The 20,744-nt window shown below is 52.2% G+C and overlaps 1 protein-coding gene across 2 annotated transcripts in view; it reads right to left on the bottom strand.

Moving 5' to 3' along the window:
* The window catches only part of fcho1 (FCH and mu domain containing endocytic adaptor 1), a 34,453-nt gene that overhangs the window by 445 nt on the left and 13,264 nt on the right, over positions 1 to 20,744 (bottom strand). The window contains exons 3-26 of one of the 2 annotated variants that reach the window (XM_079739687.1): positions 19,613 to 19,704; positions 17,134 to 17,208; positions 16,322 to 16,463; positions 14,992 to 15,144; positions 14,176 to 14,280; positions 12,981 to 13,079; positions 12,597 to 12,693; positions 12,303 to 12,420; positions 11,719 to 11,743; positions 11,139 to 11,199; positions 9,833 to 10,011; positions 9,625 to 9,649; positions 9,473 to 9,532; positions 8,844 to 8,895; positions 8,267 to 8,391; positions 7,074 to 8,126; positions 6,572 to 6,678; positions 6,262 to 6,427; positions 6,028 to 6,142; positions 4,989 to 5,144; positions 4,715 to 4,847; positions 2,904 to 3,100; positions 833 to 897; positions 150 to 317 (exon numbers count right to left, since the gene is read on the bottom strand). In XM_079739687.1, the coding sequence (XP_079595813.1) occupies positions 150 to 317; positions 833 to 897; positions 2,904 to 3,100; positions 4,715 to 4,847; positions 4,989 to 5,144; positions 6,028 to 6,142; positions 6,262 to 6,427; positions 6,572 to 6,678; positions 7,074 to 8,126; positions 8,267 to 8,391; positions 8,844 to 8,895; positions 9,473 to 9,532; positions 9,625 to 9,649; positions 9,833 to 10,011; positions 11,139 to 11,199; positions 11,719 to 11,743; positions 12,303 to 12,420; positions 12,597 to 12,693; positions 12,981 to 13,079; positions 14,176 to 14,280; positions 14,992 to 15,144; positions 16,322 to 16,463; positions 17,134 to 17,208; positions 19,613 to 19,704 (3,568 nt within the window). The remainder of the gene's footprint in view (positions 1 to 149; positions 318 to 832; positions 898 to 2,903; positions 3,101 to 4,714; positions 4,848 to 4,988; positions 5,145 to 6,027; positions 6,143 to 6,261; positions 6,428 to 6,571; positions 6,679 to 7,073; positions 8,127 to 8,266; positions 8,392 to 8,843; positions 8,896 to 9,472; positions 9,533 to 9,624; positions 9,650 to 9,832; positions 10,012 to 11,138; positions 11,200 to 11,718; positions 11,744 to 12,302; positions 12,421 to 12,596; positions 12,694 to 12,980; positions 13,080 to 14,175; positions 14,281 to 14,991; positions 15,145 to 16,321; positions 16,464 to 17,133; positions 17,209 to 19,612; positions 19,705 to 20,744) is intronic. The other variant, XM_079739688.1, reaches the window with a different exon arrangement.

Below are 20,744 nucleotides of genomic sequence, written 5' to 3'. Positions count from 1 at the left end.
AGTGGAGAGAAAAGAAAGTAATGAGTCCAAAAATGCAGACTTAGTATAATAATAACCTGTTTTCCCATAACAACACATTTGCAGTCATTGTAATTGGCGGTTCAGTACACGTGATGCAAAGCCCTGATGGGCCGGACGGCCACGCCCACCTGTTGCAAACCTCTTCTTGACCAGAGACATGCGGTAGCGGCTCCCCACCAGCTCCACGTCCATCCCCGACAGAGAGGCCCCGGAGCCCACGAACTGCACCGCCAGGGTGGGGGGCGGCTTACAGGGGACCTCCAGGCACTGCCAGCTGGCACACAGTGTCCCCGAGCCTGCACACACACACACACACACACACACACACGACAAGAGAACTGGTTTACCTACGAGGCATTTCATTTTCCCCTCATTGGATCAGTATCATGTCTCCCGAAGTACTTTGGATATTTAATTAGTTGTGTGTCACAGCCCTGAAGGCCAGCAGTTTTTACACCCAGTGGTCAACAACTTTGCCACCACAGACGGCGATAATAAAATATTGTTAGCTTCAAAAACATGTCTGAATCCGTCCCACCGCAGTGCTGATGATGCTAATGCAAATGCTAATGCTCTGGTCATGGGAAGAAGGAAGCACTGGTCGTTGTTTTAGAGCTTCTGTTATTCACAACCAATCCACTGTCCGAATGAGCAGAAGGCAATAATACATTCAATGGATACATTTACAACTTAATTGGTGGAGATTATGAGCCAAAGTCATTTGAAGTGAAACCATGCCAAACCACAGACTCCAGATCCCATGATGCCAGTGAACGAGAGGAAGACAGCGACTCTAGGAGTTGGCTCTGACCTTTGCTGTGGTTGGTGGGGGAGAGGTTGGATAACTTCCACAGCAGCCGTCTCTCCTCAGCGTTCCTGCAGAGGTAAACAAACCGGAGACGGTGATGAGATGGAGCGCCGCCCTGATCTCCCAGAGGTGCTGTTCTGCCAAACCTTTTCATCCCCCCCCCAGTCTTCTCTGTATCTCACCACCATTTAAAAGGCGTGAAAGAACATACTTAGAACTACATACAATGCCACACATTCTTTCATGCAACAGTACGTGTTTGGTGCCGGGTGTCTGTAATAGAGCTAGACAGATATGTTTTTTTCAGGGCCGATACCGATTATTAGTTGTCAAGGGGGCCGATAACCGATATTTGGAGCCGATATTAATTTACAGAAAAAGGGAAAAGATTGGCGTCAGAATTTTGAATAATACAAACTCCAACACTTAACTTCATTCATGAAGTTGTTTAATAAACAGAACAGCTTATCAGATTTGCAACATAACACAATTTAAACAAATAAATGGCTCACAAAGAATTTCCTGAACTAAAATATTAATATTTTACTTATCTTTCTTTTAAGTTCAAACGAAAAGTGTTCTAATGAAGTTAACTGAACATTTAAATAAATAAATAGTTCCCTAGTTAAACTGCCATTATTGCCTGACAGTTTTCTCTCAGACAGACGGTGCTTTGCTGTCAGTTTCTGCAGCTTCTCATGTGGCTTACACACACACACACACACACTATTCTCTAGCCATCCCCTCATCGTGCTTCCCTGCAATAAAACTAACTGAATCTCTCTCTCTCTCTCATCACTGACTATTTCCCTATCAATATTATCGGCAACCTTGTTTCAAGTGATTAAACCGTTAAAAAACACTAAATAGCCTACAGCATCTTCACTTTAATAATCAGTGTTTATCATAGGAACAGACAGCTGCTGCTAGCGTATTGGGCCTCACAGTAACGTTAGTAGTCGTGAGTTGTAGAGTTTCACTACAGTCTGCTGAGCGTCTAGAGCCAGAGAAGGAGCAAGCGGACCGCTGGGCTAACGTTACGCTAAAAGCTAATCAGCCTTCACCTTAAAGCCTAAGGGCTCGAGGGGCTCCGTGGTTACGCAGTTGGATAGCGCATTACGTGCTTCCCTGCATCAAAACTGGACTGAATTGAGTTTATGATCTCAATTCAGAGTTTATGAACAATTTATGAACTTTATGTTTTTACTCTCACTCACACAGACTTCTACTATCACGGACTATTTCTATATCGATATTATCAGCAACCTTGTTCGAGTGATTAACAGGCATGCCTGGACGCCAGACTGCGAGTAGAGCTGCCGCTTATGTTTATATAACGTTAATGGGCTCACAGTAATGTTACTAGTAGTTGTGAGTTGTAGAGGACTGGGATGTTTATTACAATTTCGGGAGAGTCTGCTGCCTTAACTTACCTCGAAACCAAACAAAACCTTTTCTCCTCTCCGCCGTGTGTGTGTGAGCACTGTGCATGCACAGCTTTCGCTGCTGATTGGCTGTTACCCGTCGTGGCTTTGCGTGTAACCAGAGCGTGTAACCAATCAGATGGTTCTGTGGGTGGGACAATGCTGGAGACAGCGTAGTGACAGCAGACAGAGAGGCGCGACTGCATCAGAGCCAAAATAACCCAGTTTTAAATTGGTCTCTTATCGGTAAAAGGCCTATGCCGATATGCGTCAAAATGCCGAATATCGGCCCGGCCGTCGATCCCTAGTCTGTAACTACAACTACAGTTTGGTGGTACTGCAGTCTAAAGGGCTGATTATGGTCCCACGTTCACGCAACGCAAGGGGGTTACGGACCCCCTCCGTCAAGGCGACGCAGGGCTGTGATTGGTCCGCTTTCTAAAACCAGACGAAGAACCATAAAGGTTCACGACTGCGTGGTCAACGTGGAACCATAGTCAGCCCTTAACCGCACCACTGTGTGAGGCTGTACTAACGGCACTAGAACCAGTGCAGCAGAACCAGGGCACTAGAACCAGTGCAGCAGTACCAGTGCACCAGTACCAGTGCACCAGTACCAGGGTACCAGTACAGTACCAGTGTGTCCTCACCAGGTGGCGGGCGGCTGGCACTGCAGGTCCGTGTCTCCGGGCTCCAGCGCCAGCAGCACCTGAACGGCGTTGAGCTGGGTGGAGGGCGCGGTGGCCGGGCAGCAGTGGTAGTCCAGGGACACGCGCGTCACCGTTCCGCTTCGCTGGCACTCGGCCGACAGCAGGAGGGGGGCGCGCCCCGGGTCCTGGGACGACACCTGGGACCAGAGGGAACACATGGTACAACAGGTAGGATCAGATGTATACGATAAGATGCTGTGTGACCCTCTGATTCTATATGAGGCCACTCTATGAGATCTAGGATCACTTCAAATAGCATCAGATGGTGTAACCTGGAGAAACCCCTCTTATAGAATTAGATGATATACACGGTTAGATCAGATGTACCAGTCCTCCTCGGACCTGGTACTCATAGAATCAGATGGTATAGGGTAGTTCTAGATGGTAAAGGGTAGTTCTAGATGGTATAGGGTAGTTCTAGATGGTAAAGGGTAGTTCTAGATGGTATAGGGTAGTTCTAGTTGGTCTAGGGTAGTTCTAGTTGGTCTAGGGTAGTTCTAGTTGGTCTAGGGTAGTTCTAGTTGGTCTAGGGTAGTTCTAGTTGGTCTAGGGTAGTTCTACATGGTATAGGGTAGTTCTAGTTCTAGATGGTCTAGGGTAGTTCTAGACGGTCTAGGGTAGTTCTAGACGGTAAAGGGTAGTTCTAGACGGTCTAGGGTAGTTCTAGACGGTCTAGGGTAGTTCTAGACGGTCTAGGGTAGTTCTAGACGGTCTAGGGTAGTTCTAGACGGTCTAGGGTAGTTCTAGTTCTAGACGGTCTAGGGTAGTTCTAGACGGTCTAGAGTAGTTCTAGATTGTCTAGGGTAGTTCTAGATTGTCTAGGGTAGTTCTAGATTGTCTAGGGTAGTTCTAGATTGTCTAGGGTAGTTCTAGATTGTCTAGGGTAGTTCTAGATTGTCTAGGGTAGTTCTAGATTGTCTAGGGTAGTTCTAGATTGTCTAGGGTAGTTCTAGATTGTCTAGGGTAGTTCTAGATTGTCTAGGGTAGTTCTAGATGGTCTAGGGTAGTTCTAGATGGTCTAGGGTAGTTCTAGTTGGTAAAGGGTAGTTCTAGTTGGTCTAGGGTAGTTCTAGTTGGTCTAGGGTAGTTCTAGTTGGTCTAGGGTAGTTCTACATGGTATAGGGTAGTTCTAGTTCTAGATGGTCTAGGGTAGTTCTAGACGGTCTAGGGTAGTTCTAGACGGTCTAGGGTAGTTCTAGACGGTCTAGGGTAGTTCTAGACGGTCTAGGGTAGTTCTAGACGGTCTAGGGTAGTTCTAGACGGTCTAGGGTAGTTCTAGACGGTCTAGGGTAGTTCTAGATGGTCTAGGGTAGTTCTAGATGGTCTAGGGTAGTTCTAGTTCTAGATGGTCTAGGGTAGTTCTAGACGGTCTAGAGTAGTTCTAGATTGTCTAGAGTAGTTCTAGATTGTCTAGGGTAGTTCTAGATTGTCTAGGGTAGTTCTAGATTGTCTAGGGTAGTTCTAGATTGTCTAGGGTAGTTCTAGATTGTCTAGGGTAGTTCTAGATTGTCTAGGGTAGTTCTAGATGGTCTAGGGTAGTTCTAGATGGTCTAGGGTAGTTCTAGATGGTCTAGGGTAGTTCTAGATGGTAAAGGGTAGTTCTAGATGATATAGGGTAGTTCTAGATGATATAGGGTAGTTCTAGATGGTCTAGGGTAGTTCTAGTTGGTCTAGGGTAGTTATAGATGGTCTAGGGTAGTTCTAGACAGTCTTGAGTAGTTCTAGATGGTCTAGGGTAGTGCTCCTCTGACCTGGTACTTGAGCAGGCCCACGTTGTAGTACGACGCCCCGGGGTTCTGCTCCGCCTCGCGCTTCAGGTGCTGCTCCAGAGCCGGCATGTTGAACCACAGGTCCCTGGAGTCAGGGTCGCTCTGGGAGGGGTCACTGACAAACACACACACACACTAACAAAGTGCTGTAGGCTCTAGTCAGAGATCAATTGAAACACAGCTTCCCTCCCTCCCTCCCTCCCTCCCTCCAGTCAGGGAGGAGAGCCCTGATTGGTCTAAAGGGTCACAGATGTACCTGTAGAGCAGCTTCTGATTGGGTAGGAAGTGGTCCACCCTGGAGATGTTGACCAATCGGAAGCTGAGTACAGGTGTGTTGGGATTGGCTGTGAAGATGCGCGTGAATCCGGCGGGGAAGGACATGGTGAGGTCGCCGGTGATTTTCACCAGACAGCTGAGCGGAGAACCAGTGGAACACAGTCAGTGATCACTGGTATTACTGGGAACTCATTCAGGCTGATCAGATACACTGTAGGACTCCTCCCAGCTGGTCAGATCTACATAGTGGAAGTCATCGTGCTCGTCTCAAAACAGAACTGATCAGATCAGATCATTGATCAGGGCCAGGCCATCAGATCATTGATCAGGGCCAGGCGATCAGATCATTGATTAAGGCCGGGCGATCAGATCATTGATCAGGGCCGGGCGCGATGTTACAGATTGTTCCTTTAAAAGGTGCAGTCTGTAGAACTGATCTGCAGCTGCAGAACATACTTGGCAGTAATGGAATATAATATCTGCGGGCTGTTTTAATTAGTATCGTTGTGTTTTCGTTACCTTAGAGTGAGCCGTTATATCTACAGTAGCTCTGGAGAGGTCGCACTTCTAATTTGAGACTTGCAAGCTAAGATCTACGTATAGTTGTGCAGACTAATTAACTAAATACAACGTATACATACATCAAGAACCTTAATGCGGTTGTAGAAGACGCCCTGGTTGTGGGTGGACGTATTAGCAGCTTACAGACGGACGTATCTACACCTTTTGAAGGGTGGGGGGCTGTGATGGAGACGGGGGATTCAGATGGTGGCCATCTGCAGCCTCATCGCTAGACGCCACCGGATCCTACACTCCGCCCCTTTAAGACTGTCCTGCACTCCGCCCCTTTAAGACTGTCCTGCACTCCGCCCCTTTAAGACTGTCCTGCACTCCGCCCCTTTAAGACTGTCCTGCACTCCGCCCCTTTAAGACTGTCCTGCACTCCGCCCCTTTAAGACTGTCCTGCACTCCGCCTCTTTAAGACAGCTTCAGTGTTTGATCCGTGGAGGTTGACGTACCGGTTGTGCTGCCCGCCCTTGAAGTAGGCGTTGATGTACTCGGTGATGGCAGCGGCCACAGGCCAGGCGTCCTGGGGGCTCAGGGAGATCGGGCTGGGGCCTCGTGACAGGTGCACTGGGGGAAGGAAGGCGGGAACAGGTCGTTGCACACAACTGAAACTAATACATTATTTCTTGAATACATCAATATAACATTGAAAACACGTAACTCAAAGTGTCGGGCGGGGGACTCACAGTGTCTCGGGGGGTGCTCCTGGTGCAGGTAGGGCAGCGGCGAGACGTCTCGATTCTTGGACCCCCACTCCTCCCTGGCCTGGGACCCCCACTCACTCGGGCTGGAGGAGGAGGAGGAGGAGGAGGGGCTGGGGTCCGGCAGGGGCGACGAGCACAGCGACCGAGACTGAGATACACAACAACAACACAACAACACAACGAATACATCAACAAGCTCCAATGGCCGCCCTGGCTCCGTAATGGCCGCCCTGGCTCCGTAATGGCCGCCCTGGCTCCGTAATGGCCGCCCTGGCTCCGTAACGGTCCTTACCCTCTCAGAGCCGGGGGCCCGGCCCGACAGCCTCTTGGAGCGGGAGGGCCGGGGGGGCACAGCGGCCAGCAGCTCAGCGCTGTCCTGTCTGAAGACCGACGGGGGGCCTGTGTGCACAACAACACACACATATTAACACAACACACACATATATTAACACTACACACATATTAACACTACGCACACATTAACACTACACACATATTAACACTACGCACACATTAACACTACGCACACATTAACACTACGCACACATTAACACTACACACACATTAACACTACACACATATTAACACTACACACATTAACACTACACACATTAACACTACGCACACATTAACACTACACACATATTAACACTACGCACACATTAACACTACGCACACATATTAACACTACACACACATTAACACACAACACACATTAACAGAAGGAAGCATAAGGAGCATTTGAAGGCTGTTAACCAGTCCTCAAGTACTCAGAGCATCATCAGCAGCTCTACCGTCGGTTGCCGTTGGAGACATGATGAAGGTGTTGTGAGTGTGACCCCCACCCTGCAGGGGGGCCCTGCCGGCGGCCGGCGGCCCGCTGAGCTCCAGGCAGTCCTGGTCCTTGTCCGTGGAGAAGCACAGGTCCTCCTGCGGCCCCGAGTGCCGCGTTAGGGGCGGGGCGTTGCGCCGCGGCTCCCCGTCTGAGGAGCGGTGCTTCCTCCTCTCCGCCCCCCATCCTCTTCCTCCCTCTCCTCTCCCTCCCTCCTCCTGCGAGGGTGGGGCCGGCGGGGGGCCGTCGCTGAAGGGGTTGTGGACCGAGTTCCAGCTGAGCAGCTCCTTCCGCCGCGGCGCTACCGACAGGCACCCGGCGCTAACGCTAGCGGCTAGCCGGCTGGCGCTGGGTGGGGCCGGGGAGGCCAGAGAGGACTGGTGCGTCGGGCTGCCGATCAGCGTGATGGCGAACGGGTCGTCGGAGGTCGTCGGGGGCGGCATGCTCCGGTCCCGCCTCCTCTCTCGCCCTCTGTGATTGGAGGAGGTCCTGGAGGAGGAGGAGGAGGAGGAGGACGGGAGGGGCAGAGTCTTGTTGTCGCCAACGGAGACGGAGAAGGGGTCCCCGCGGCCCTCCCTCGGACCCCGGGTCGGGGCGGGCCAGGCGTTGGGCGAGGGCGCCGTCTCCGCGGCGACCGTCTTCTCGAAGGCTGCCAGGAAGGGGTCCCCCGCCGGGACGCCGCCCCACGGCGCGGCGGGCGGCGGCGCGCTCTGGGCGAAGGCGGGGGGGTCCGGGTCCGGCGGGCCCCAGGGGGAGCGGGACGGGGCCGGCCACGCCTCCGGGGGCTCGTCCTGGGGGCCGCGCCCCGGAGAGGGGTCCCGGAAGGCCGACAGGAAGGGGTCAGCGGGCCGGCCCAGGCTCTGCTGGGCGGCCTCCTTACTGTGGGGGGCGCTGTGGGGCCACGCCACCCAGCCCACAGGCTCCGGGGACGGCCCAAGGGGCTGGTGGGACGGGGAGTCCAGCCCAGAGTCCTCCACGTTCTCTGGGGAGGACGAGTCCGACGAGAAGGCCCCGTCTGGAGACACAGTGCAGAGACTAGATGAGCCAAGTACCCAAACACTATGGGTTCTCTTCAGCCTTTATCATCATCTGGTTACTGACCCCCCCACACAAAGTAACCAGAGACTAATGGACATCAAAGCAGACGCTGCCTACACTCAGAGGCCCCCAAGGCGCCCGGCTCCCTCTGCGGCTCCCGGCCCGCCAACGACCTGCACCTGAAGGCGGAGTCCAGCGGGGGTCCGAACAGACTGTCAGAGCCCGAGGCCGTGGAGCTCAACCTGAGGAGAGACAAGACCCAGTGAGAGAGAGACAAGACCCAGTAAGAGAGGAGGAGAGACAAGACTCAGTGAGAGAGAGACAAGACCCAGTAAGAGAGGAGAGACAAGACTCAGTGAGAGAGGAGGAGAGACAAGACTCAGTGAGAGAGGGAGAGACAAAATGCAGTAAGAGGGAGAGACAAGACTCAGAGAGAGAGGGAGAGACAAGAATCAGTGAGAGGAGGAATAGCACGGCTGAGCTCCATCAGAGGGATAACGAGGGTCCCGGCTAATAGTCACTCAGCTTCAATACTGGATGAGACAGAGACAGAGAGAGAGCTGTCTCTGTCGGTTTAACACAGGCAAGGCAGGGAAATTGCCGGGCGTGCCAAGCCGCAACCAAACCGGCTTGGCAGTGTAAAAAGGCCAGACAGACAGACAGAAACAGAATTTGGGCAAAGAATAAGCCTGACCTGCTGTGATTTGGGCTGGAGATAGATCTGCGTAAACCCTCCGGCTCTCCATCTACACACACACACACACACACACACACACACACACACACGTCATTTGTCTGCTAAGAGGGGTGGGGGCACAACCATCACAGAGACAACATTGCTAATAACGAAATGCAGAAGGTGGGAATATGAGTGCGTTTGATTAGGCACATGTTTGAAGCTATTGCAGGGCATCCATTATGATCGCACAAATGCAGCGGTGTGTGTGTGTGTGTGTGTGTGTGTGTGTGAGAGATGGGCAGAGATGAAGCATACTGTGGGCTACGCCATATTTGCAGTGGAAGCTTAATGAGCTGAGCTGTTCTCTCATAGTACAATCCATGAGACCTCCTCCCATCGTCCTGTCATCTCCCTGATCCATGAGACCTCCTCCCATCGTCCTGTCATCTCCCTTATCCATGAGACCTCCTCCCATCGTCCTGTCATCTCCCTGATCCATGAGACCTCCTCCCATCGTCCAATCATCTCCCTGATCCATGGAGACCTCGGCCTCCAAGGACTAGTGAAGGTTACGGAGTGTCCCTCTACAGAGCTACAAACAGACAGACAGACAGACAGACAGACAGACAGACAGACAGACCCACCCCTGTGAGAGGCAGCCTCCCCGTCTCCTTCAGAGTGACCTCCTGTGGTGCTAGAGGCTCCTGTGGACGTGGAGAGAGGAGGAGGAGGAGATCTTTTTAAAGGAAGCTTCCAAAAATAAAATTGCAAATGAAGCGAATGAAGTGGGACTTACTGGAGAGCTGGCGTTTGACTGGCACCTAGAATGGGAGGAGAGGACAAAACAGAAACCATACGTCACCATCCAGAACCTTAGCGAACGGCAACAAGTCGGATTAGAAGCTTCATCAACAAAAGGTCTACTTAACTTAACTAGATTCAACCAAGACAAAAAGACAAAGGAACAGCTTAAAGCCAACCAACACACACACACACACACACACCGCCCGGTTTGGGGGCAGGGTCAGTGCCCCCACAGTGGCCTTCAGCTCCTTCTCGGCGGCGGCGGTGCAGTGGCGGCCGCTGGCCACCGGGCGGATCTGGATGTGGAACTTCTTGGGCTCCTCGTCGTCGAAGTCGGAGTCGCTGGAGTAGAAGTGGCTGTCCTTGCTGTCTGCACAGCGTGCAAAGGGTCAAGGAAACAGCCTGGATGGAGGCGCTGAGACAAGGAGCCAGACTCTAAGAACACAGAACGGAGCAGGACTGGACTCAAGTCTGTTTGGGACTCAAACATCTGTATGGCCGGTCCCGGAGCCGCTTGGGGCTTAGCGTCCCAGGGACAGAAGGACTATGTGTAATAGGTTTGTCCAGGCAGTGGACCTTGTGGAAAATATCAGGGAAATAATAACATTAACAATATTTCAAACTCGACAAGGGTGGTTTGTACGCCAACAGGCAAGATGTATGGATCTTGTTCATCCACTGATTTATTCGCATGAAGAGAGAAAAATAAGACTGTGTGTGTGTGCGTGCGTGTGCGTGTGTGTACAACCTCAGCTGTCCTTGTAGAACAATGGGGCTGTCAGACGACCGCCCCATACTGATTACTGCATTTGGTGAAACCTTCCTCCTTCCCTCGTCAAACTGCACAAGGTTGAACGCTATTATGTAACATGGTCCAGCTCCTCGTGTGTGTGTGTGTGTGTGTGTGTGTGTGTGTGTGTGTGTGTGTGTGTGTGTGTGTGTGTGTGTGTGTGTGTGTGTGTGTGTGTGTGTGTGTGTGTGTGTGTGTGTGTGTGTGTGTCGGCCACAGGGCCGGTGGCAGATACAGCAGTATATTTATGTCCTGAAGAGTTATGTGAGGTGTTACGTGAGGGCCATGGACGATATTGTATGGCAGCAGGAGATGGAGAGAGAGAACGTGATTAAGTGTGTGTGTGGTGAGTGACAGTATTAGGGTCTGTTCACCTCCTTTGGAACCGTTCTGAGCATTTTGACTAAAACTGAATATGTTGGGAACTAAAGAGCAGCAGGTTCTCGTTGCCCTGGGGTTCAGTGAGGGCGGCAGCCCTGGGTTCTTGAGGATGGACTGCAGACTGCGGTTCTCTCAAGTAGAGAGGTTACACTCTGTTTGGGTTCATACCAGATATACCGTTAATGTACAACCGATGGGGAAAAGAAGAAGCAGCAGACCAAGTCTATGCCATAGTCTGACAGGAGGGCTGGCAGCGCAGCAGAGAGAACAGCCACACACTGGACGCTTTAAGAGATCTGAGCTGGGACGCCCAAAGGCATGTTCATAAAGGATATCATTCTGGTCGTCGTCAGCTCGGATCACAAAGCCTTCCTCGTCCACATCCAGCGGGGAGTTCTGTTAGGGCGGGGAGAGGATTAGGAGACGGAGATCCAGACAGGTGGGTCAGCAGAGCAAACACCACCTAGAGGACAGTGAGCTCATAGCATCTCCGTCAAACCCTTCCACTCGTACATCAACCGCTTACATTGGGATTAGGATCCCATGTTACTCCGACCGTGTTTCAAGGTGACTTAAGGACTAAGATAAGCTCACGCAAGCCTTTACGTAGACGTCCTGCTAGCAAACACATGCCCATCAAACACGTACCTGGAAAAGCCTTTCTTGGAAGGAGCCGAATGCAAAAGGAAAGCCGACACCGCCGCTACATCACCATCACACCTGATCCCCGCCCCGCTCCATCCCTCCCCATCACACCTGACCCCCCCCTCCCTCCCTCCCTCCCCCTGACAGCCCTCCCCTTAACTCACACCTAGCAATCCGTAAACATGCAAGAACAGAACAGGCCTCTGATTGGCTATTGGCTGTTGACGCTGGTAACTAACTCCATGGTTGTTGATGTTTTCTGGAACTCACCAGTGCCTCCATTACGGCCGAATCCCTGCAAAACAAAAACAGAAGGATCATTTGGATACGGCTCAGCTGGTTCCTCAGGGACAAAACAAAGGGGTTAGCCGGGAGAAGAGCGGAACCAGGGCACCGTGATTTAACAGAACGTCTCAGGGCTTAAAGACGTCTGCCTCTCTGTGCATGCATGCCTGTGTGCCTGTGTGTGTATATGTGTGCCTGTGTGTGTATATGTGTGCCTGTGTGTGTATATGTGTGCCTGTGTGTGTATATGTGTGCCTGTGTGTGTGTGTGTATGTGCCTGTGCCTGTGTGTGTGTGTGTGTGTTTGTGTGTGTGTGTGGGAATAAACTGGCAACAAATCTGAACCAAAGAAAAGAGCATGTGTGTGAGAGCAGAGTGAAGGGAGCGTCTGAGCGGCCGAGTCCCAGTGAGTCCCAGTGAGTCCCATTAAGTCCCAGTGAGTCCCAGTGGGTCCCAGTGAGTCCCAGTGGGTCCCAGTGGGTCCCAGTGGGTCCCAGTGAGTCCCAGTGGGTCCCAGTGAGTCCCAGTGGGTCCCAGTGAGTCCCAGTGGGTGTCTGAGAGATCACTCACGAGGAATCAGGCTCCTTGTCCCGTTTGCCCAGGCCAGGGATCCGGAACGCTTTCCCCCGGCTCTTCTTCCCTCCTTCGACCACCAGGGCGGGCATGTACTCCTCGAAGCCCACCACCGCTGGAGGGGGGCAGGAAGCACCGGGCAACAGGGACGCAGGGGCAGGGGGGGGGCAGTCAGTCCATGAGTTAAACAAAGGGATCAGCCCAGAGCAACCATAGGCACATCTACAGTGTAGAGCAGGTTAACACACACACACACACACCAGTGTAGTGTATCATGGGAGAACCTTCTACCTGGTCTCTCCTTGCCCGTCCCCTTCTGCTCTGCAAACTTCTGGAGCAGATTGTCCGTTCCAATGTTCTCCACATTCTGCTTGAACTCCTCGTGGACCTGGGGGAACCCAAACACCGTTTATTCAGAACATTTAGTGGAGAAACAAACAGAGACACTGAGTCCGAAAGCTATCCCAAAGCCTGTGGAGATCACAGGCAGAGCAAGAGAAGACAATCAGAAGAAACGCCGTTCATTTAGTGTGGAAACGGCTGCGTCAATAAGTAAGCAACACACACATCACTAGGTCCAGAACGCTCAGGGTGAAGGAAGCCGGTCCCACGGGGGGTGATGAACCGCAGACCCTGACCCTCCCTGTACCTGATCCCCCGACCCTCTCCACGTACCTGGCCCACCTGGACGTGGGTGTCCTCGATTGAGTGGGAGTAGCCCTTGATCAGCAGCTTCATCTGTCGCAGGTGGGCCTCCTCGATGTCCTGAAACTTCTACAATAGACAGACAGACAGACAGACAGACACTGAGTGCCAGTACAAATCTCCCGTTTTAAAGGCTGTAGTTTCTTTTTGGTCCCTCTCCAAAATGTATTTTACGATATTCACTGATTTTGACCAGCAGCCAGACCGACAGCACTGGCCCACAGGTGATTGTACTGGTGACTGTACTGGTGATTCAGGGCTACCCAGCAGGGCACTGGGCTGGCAGAACAATATGCTGTTGGTAATGAGCCTGCTGCTCTCTCTCTCTGTGCGTGGGTCTCTGAGCGAGAGAGGGAGCTGCCACACTCACAATCCCCCAAATGAGCCGCAAAGAATCCTTTCTCCAGATGAATGGAAAGGGACAAACGTAAAGGAGGGCGGACGCCTGGGGGGCTGATCGTCTGATCGCCAGCAGAGCCGTCCTCCGCTCGGCCTGAGCTAAGGGGGTCTGTGGGGGGGGTCTGTGCGGGAGCGGCCGGTCCGTCTGTGAACGGCTGAAGCCACCATCTGGGCCGTGGCTCCAGCCTAACGAGGGCGGCCGGACCGCGCAGAGCTATTGGTAAAGATAATTGGTCACAAGGGCGCCTGTCATCCTTTGGCATGAACAGATCTAGGGAGGGGGCAGGGGTGCAATCATCAGGATCTCCATGGAGACGCGGACGGTAACCATGGAGATCTTTAGGCAATGATCAGGTTAATGAGCGGGTTGCCGGGGTGTTGTCATGCAGTTGTGAATGGCATGTGTAATTCTAGTGTGCGTGTGTGTGTGTTTGTCGCAGGGTTGATGGGTTACCTGGTAAATATGAAGATTGAAGAGTGATTATAGAGAAAGATAAAGAAATATAGAAGGTAGCGAGAGAATCCGATTTAGAGATGGATGGAAATTGAGGAATATGGAGCGGCAGAGAGGAACATGTTATTATCATAGAGGAGAGATCGAAGGAGGGGAGAACGATACAGAGTCAACCGGCTGCATCTGGTTCCAGACACTGACCTGGGCAGACCGGCAGCAACTGGTTCCAGACACTGACCTGGGCAGACCGGCTGCAACTGGTTCCAGACACTGACCTGGGCAGACCGGCTGCAACTGGTTCCAGACACTGACCTGGGCAGAGTCGCTCATCTTCTGCTGGAACTCTGCGCCCACGCGGTTGTACTTCTCGATGCTGACTGCCAGCGCCTCCGCCGCCTTCTTAGACTTCAGCTCCGCCTAGCGAGCACAGATCAGAGTCAGCCACCTGCTCCACCAGCCTGAGAACCCCCAGAGCAGAACCCCCAGAGCAGAACCCCCAGAGCAGAACCCCCAGAGCAGAACCCCCAGAGCAGAACCCCCAGAGCAGAACCCCCAGAGCAGCGAGCACAGAGGCCTGCTCTATTCAGAGCGCCGCTGGACGGCTGGTGAGTGAGTGAGTGAGTGAGTGAGTGAGTGAGTGAGTGAGTGAGTGTTTTTCAGTATTTAACAGAGAAGATCTAATTATAGGTTATGAATAAGCACAGGCCCATCGTTTAAGAGGAATCAACAGTCTAAGAGCGGGGGATCAGAGCAGTTCTGGTGAATGACTCTTCCAGTCCAAAAGGTACTGGCTTCTATCATCAGATCCCCCCCTACCCCAGGGGGGCTCCCTCCAGCACGTCATCGTCGAAGCTGGGAGACGTGGATTCCAGTATCAAGCCAACGAAGTGGTTCCTCTCATGAAGATGACATTCCATACCATGCTCATCCTATAGGCAGTGGGCTGCTGGTACATTAACTGAGCCCTCTCCAGGGTTCCATATCCTCACTTTGCTCTGTTGGTTGTACTTCCCCATGGAGCTGCCCTAATTCCTGGGTTTAATTGACGTGTAACAGCGCCACCCTCTGAGCCTGAGAGGAAGAACCAGAAGCGTTCTGTGACAGGGAGGAGTCTGCGCCGGGCTTCACCTTCTCCACCTCCTTCTGCGGCGCGGCCTCCTTCCGAAGGCGCTCCAGCTCCCCGCAGCGGGATTGGTAGGCCTCTCTGGCCTTCTGCAGCTGGGCGCTGTGCACCTGCAGGCCCTGCACCGCCTCCAGGGTGCCCACCACCTCCTCCTTCGTCTGGAACACACCGGCTCATTCATGGTCACATGCTTTGGTCTGCATTAATCCATCCATATCCAACTGTTGGTACACACAGGCTCAGACACATGCGCACACACCGGAGTACGCAACCAGCGTACTCCAGAGCCCCGTGTGAAGCTGCCTGGGGAACCTCTGCTGATGCACTCGGATCCGTTCCCAGGTCCTTGATGTGAAGCCCCCTCACATGCATTAAGAAATCTACCCACACACAGTCTTTAAAGCAGCCATTCAACCCCCGCTACCCGGACCGGAGCCGGACCGGAGCCGGTCCGAGGCCGGACCGAGGACCGGGTCCGGGGCGCCGGTAGAAACGGGCCTTGATATAATTGTTGTGAATATGACCCATAAACCATCTTGAAAAACAGCCGCATCCTTAGTTAAAAATTATGCATCTTAAAATGATGCATTAAAACTGACCACCGGCCCTTCACATTTTTTTATGAATATGCCGGTCCTTCTGACAAAAAGGTTGGGAACCCCTGCTTTAAAGAGTCAACATATTAAAAAAATCCAACTGCAGAGACAGCACCATCTACTGGTGGCACAAGATAAAGATTGATGTTAAAGACTTGCATACAGGTCCGCATCCTAACAGATGTAGGGTTTGTAAATGGAAAAACTACTTTTTGTTTGCTTTTCTGCCCTGATAAAGGGGACATATCCAGTGAGTTTGCTATGTCCGCTAACATCTAGTTTAGTATTGAGACTAATTCATAAAACCTGTCAGAAAATGAATGCTGCGAGTTCTGTTTGGTATAAAGCGGTCAGCTGGAGGACGGTTTCTCTGAGACTCTTGGGGAGCGAGGCTGTTGACCAGCCTCGCTTGAATTAACGTTTGCAGGGGGGGGACGTTTGCATGGCTCATTCTACCGTAGCTGGCCTCAGTTATACATGAACGCATGTTTCACTGATGCTGCTCCACATGTGCTGTACATGTGGAGCAGCACATCCTCCTCCCTCCTAAACATGTATAGGAGGGAGGAGGAGGACTGCTCCTGTACCTATAGGAGGGAGGATGGAGGAGGAGGACTGCTCCTGTACCTATAGGAGGGAGGAGGGAGGAGGAGGACTGCTCCTGTACCTATAGGAGGGAGGAGGAGGACTGCTCCTGTACCTATAGGAGGGAGGAGGGAGGAGGACTCTAGAGCTGTACCTTGCGGTGGGTCTTGCCCTGCTCCTCGCCGTACTTGTTGATGTCCCGGATCAGGTCGTTCATCTTCCTCATGAGCTCCAGGTGGCAGAGCGCCAGCTTGTCCGACGACACCCGGAACACGTCCCACAGCGGGGCGAAGGTCCTGGGAGAGAGACAGTCTGTGAACCCCCCCACGGTACGGCCTCATGGTCTGATCACTGTGAACCCCCCCACGCCACGGGCTCATGGTCTGACCCCTGGAGGAACCCCCCCGCGGTACGGGCTCATGGTCTGATCCCTGGGCGGTTTAATGCGGCCTAAGAATGACCGAGCTGCGCTGACTTGGGCTGAAACAGCCACAGTCAGCGCGAGTGCAGTCACACACACACACACACGGCAGGTCAGCCAGCCTAATCAGACTGACTGAATCAGGCTAGGGTGCACTACATGTCATGGTCGTGTACATTTACAGAAGAGAGGATACAACAAACAACACACTAACTAACAAACTTACCAACTAACGAACAATTGTGGACTACTTGGTAAACCCAAGCGTTTCAGAACTAGGAAGCCGTTGCCTCCGAGAAAATTACTAAATTGTCAATGATGGAACACAACATATTTAGAGTTGGATATTTGGAATTGGAATCTAGAGGCTGCAATATCAGAGATGCATGACTCCATGAATATTCAATAAGGAACTACCCATCAGCATGAATGAAGGCTTTCCTGGCCCCCATTTGAATACTAACACAGGCTGAATTGCAGTTTATTGCAGAGAACTTTCTGCTCTCTTTCTGCATACATGAACTGAGCCGCTCCGCTCTGCTCACCCCTGGGGACTCCCGTTGCTGGCGATCTTCGACAGCTTGCACATGGACTTGGAGTAGGTCTCCTCGACGGCAGCCCTGAACACACACACACACACACACACACACACACGAGAAGAGTAATGTTTTGTGCCTTCTTTCAAATGGGAGTTCTCCTAAATAGGCTATTGACTTAAATGCTCTCCTCCAGTAACACTCGATCACACAGCCCAGTCCGCCCTGGGGGGCAGTTCCCCGTACCCCCCAGTACCCTGCAGCACCAGTGAGCCTCATCCGTCGCCGCCAGACAAAACAAGGATCGATTTCTGTCCAGCATTGGGTCAACAATTCAATGATTCATGGTTAAATGGCAAATGGCCTCATTCCACGAGGCCATGCATTAAACTTAGAGGAGCCATCTGTAGGGCCTGGGGAGGAAGGCTTCTGGGCCAAACCCACTCTCACCAGTATGAGCCCCCACTACAGGGCTGCAGTCTGGCTCTCAGGTTGATGGGCTTCATGGGGGAGGTCATGATGTTGATCTGACATTTTTAGACAGCGACAGCAATGGAGGAAAAATTTAACAAACAACCGTGCGAAATGTGGCGTCACGCCAAATGGACATGAAGGCCGACGCGTGTGGAATCAGATACTGATGCTGCAGCCACAGAGTCACTACATCTCACTGCAGGGTCTCAGAGTCACCACACCTCACTGCAGGGTCTCAGAGTCACTACATCTCACTGCAGGGTCTCAGAGTCACTACATCTCACTGTGCGTCTCAGAGTCACTACATCACACTGTGCGTCTCAGAGTCACTACACCTCACTGCAGGGTCTCAGAGTCACTACATCTCACTGTGCGTCTCAGAGTCACTACACCTCACTGCAGGGTCTCAGAGTCACTACACCTCACTGTGCGTCTCAGAGTCACTACACCTCACTGCAGGGTCTCAGAGTCACTACATCTCACTGCAGGGTCTCAGAGTCACTACACCTCACTGTGCGTCTCAGAGTCACTACATCTCACTGTGCGTCTCAGAGTCACTACACCTCACTGTGCGTCTCAGAGTCACTACATCTCACTGTGCGTCTCAGAGTCACTACACCTCACTGTGCGTCTCAGAGTCACTACATCTCACTGTGCGTCTCAGAGTCACTACACCTCACTGTGCGTCTCCCACCGCTGTCTGAGAGAGAGGACAGGGGAGTGGAGCCCAAAGACAGGGAACCACAACGAGATCCAGAGAGCCGGTCTGAGTGAGAGCAATAGATCGCCAGACAGGGAGCAAGTACAGAAATAAGAGCCTGGTAGTAGCTGTGTAGGAGATCCATCAGCACAGCAGGCTGCTGACACCATGGCTCGACCACTTTCCTGACTGGAAAAGTGTGGAGCGTTATGCGACACCCCCAATGTGAACAGCCGCGTCTCCACCGAGGACCACGGCCTTCCTCCTTACCCTCAGAGTGGACCAGGATGTTCACATATGAGCACAACCTGTGATGTCTGGGATTGTGCTCATATGTGTATTTCAGCGAGTTCTGTAAGTTCTGTACAATCAAACGTATTGTGTGCATTCAGCTATTCATAACAAACTGAAGTGTGTGTGTGTGTGTGTGTGTGTGTGTGTGTGTGTGTGTGTGTGTGTGTGTGTGTGTGTGTGTGTGTGTGTGTGTGTGTGTGTGTGTGTGTGTGTGTGTGTGTGTGTGTGTGTGTGTGTGTGTGTGTGTGTGTGCGCTCCAGAGACCGATCAACTCAATTTATTGACGGCACTTTCTCGGTCCATGGCTAACCCGAGGTCTTAAATGGACGTGAGGAATGCTGCAGGAATACCCACTGCAGACCTTAGAGCGGTGGAAGCGTCTGATAGGAGGGCTCCCTCTTCTGGGGTGGCTACCGGGCGATAGGTAAGCGTTTGGCAGACGTTAAATCACTCCAAGCACCAGCTGTACGGGGACATTACCACAGCACTTTCCTGTAGCCCATAGATTGGAGCCGGTTACTGTGTCCTTGCTTCCAAGCGGGAAGCAAGGACACAATCAGCCACAAGCTGATGTGTGGTGAGCTCTGAGCTCTGAGCCGGGGGCAGTGGCAGCGGTCCAAGCCGAGACCCAGGTGAGGCCGCCACACACTAGAGCCGGAGGAGTAGTGTGTGCGTATGCGTTTGTGTGGGTTTGTGATCGTTTGTGTGTGTGCACTAGAGGACCGATGTGAATTCAGCACATAGGTGACAAGAACAGGAGGCATCAGAAGGCAGTGACAGTTTGTTTACCGAAATTTGGTTTAAAGTTCTCAAGTCAAACTTCAGGAATCCTGAATATTATATTAATCCTTGTGTCTTGAGCATAGTTCTTGCTGCTCATGCCAAATAATCTCTTGATGTACTTCTGTGGTTTAAGACATATTTGTTTGCACATCATCCCCACCTACTGGCCTGGCATTCATATGCACGTTTTTTTATTGTAATTATAACTGCTGCAAATCACACAGAATCAAACTTTACCTCTCGCGAACAAACTCAGCCAGTTCCTTGGTAGCCAACTGGCCATGCTTCATGTTGTGGTAAAGAACATCAAATCCAGTGTTCTTCTCTCCCTGTAGAAAGAAGACAAACACAGGACCCATTAGACACAAATGGACCTTTACTAATAACTATAGTTTAACAATATGTTATATTTATTTACCTTCCAAGGGTTGAGATACAGTGACACAGGGAAAAAAAAATTATAGATAGATTCCACAAGTCACACAACAAGTCAGCAATGACCTTTGTCTTCAACGCTTTATGATTTAGCTCACAGAAACATCAGCCGTCATGACATTTAGAGACTGAAAGCAAATCAATCCACAAGACATCTCAGGATTTATGTAGCAGAGTTTTCCCAAGGTAAGGTTTATGATACATAACTAAACACAAAGTCTATGTAAGGCAGTGGGGGGGAACTTAAACAAGCTGAACCAATGGGGAACCTTCTTCTTTGACTTCATATCAGACCCGTCATTGGGGTGATTGGATCTATGATCATAAGTGATTGGATCATTCTGACAGCGACGCCCTTCTGTTCTGATGATGTTCGACGCTAGTGTCACACTGAAGACTCAGAACTCTCTCAGACCTCCACCCCCCCTCCTCTCAGACCTCCACCCCCCTCCACTCAGACCTCCACCCCCCATCCTCTCAGACCTCCACCCCCCATCCTCTCAGACCTCCACCCCCCCTCCTCTCAGACCTCCACCCCCCATCCTCTCAGACCTCCACCCCCCCTCCTCTCAGACCTCCACCCCCCCTCCACTCAGACCTCCACCCCCCCTCCTCTCAGACCACCACCCCCCCTCCTCCTCTCAGACCTCCACCCCCCCTCCACTCAGACCTCCACCCCCCATCCTCTCAGACCTCCACCCCCCCTCCTCTCAGACCTCCACCCCCCCTCCACTCAGACCTCCACCCCCCCTCAGCCCACAGAGGGCCCTTTGTGGCCCCGTGTGTCCAGGGTTAGGGTGCTCTGGGGGAGCTCTAAATACTCTGCTGGCCGAGAGCAGCCAGGTGGCAGGTAGCAGGGGAACGGTCGAAGGCCCCGCCAGAGTCCGGAACACGGAGATTCACCGAGGCAGACCAAACTACCACATGCCTCGGT

This window comes from Pollachius pollachius (assembly GCF_949987615.1).
Source record: "Pollachius pollachius genome assembly, chromosome: 7".
Classification (NCBI taxonomy): Eukaryota; Metazoa; Chordata; class Actinopteri; order Gadiformes; family Gadidae; genus Pollachius; species Pollachius pollachius.
This window is presented reverse-complemented; position numbering and strand designations above follow the sequence as displayed.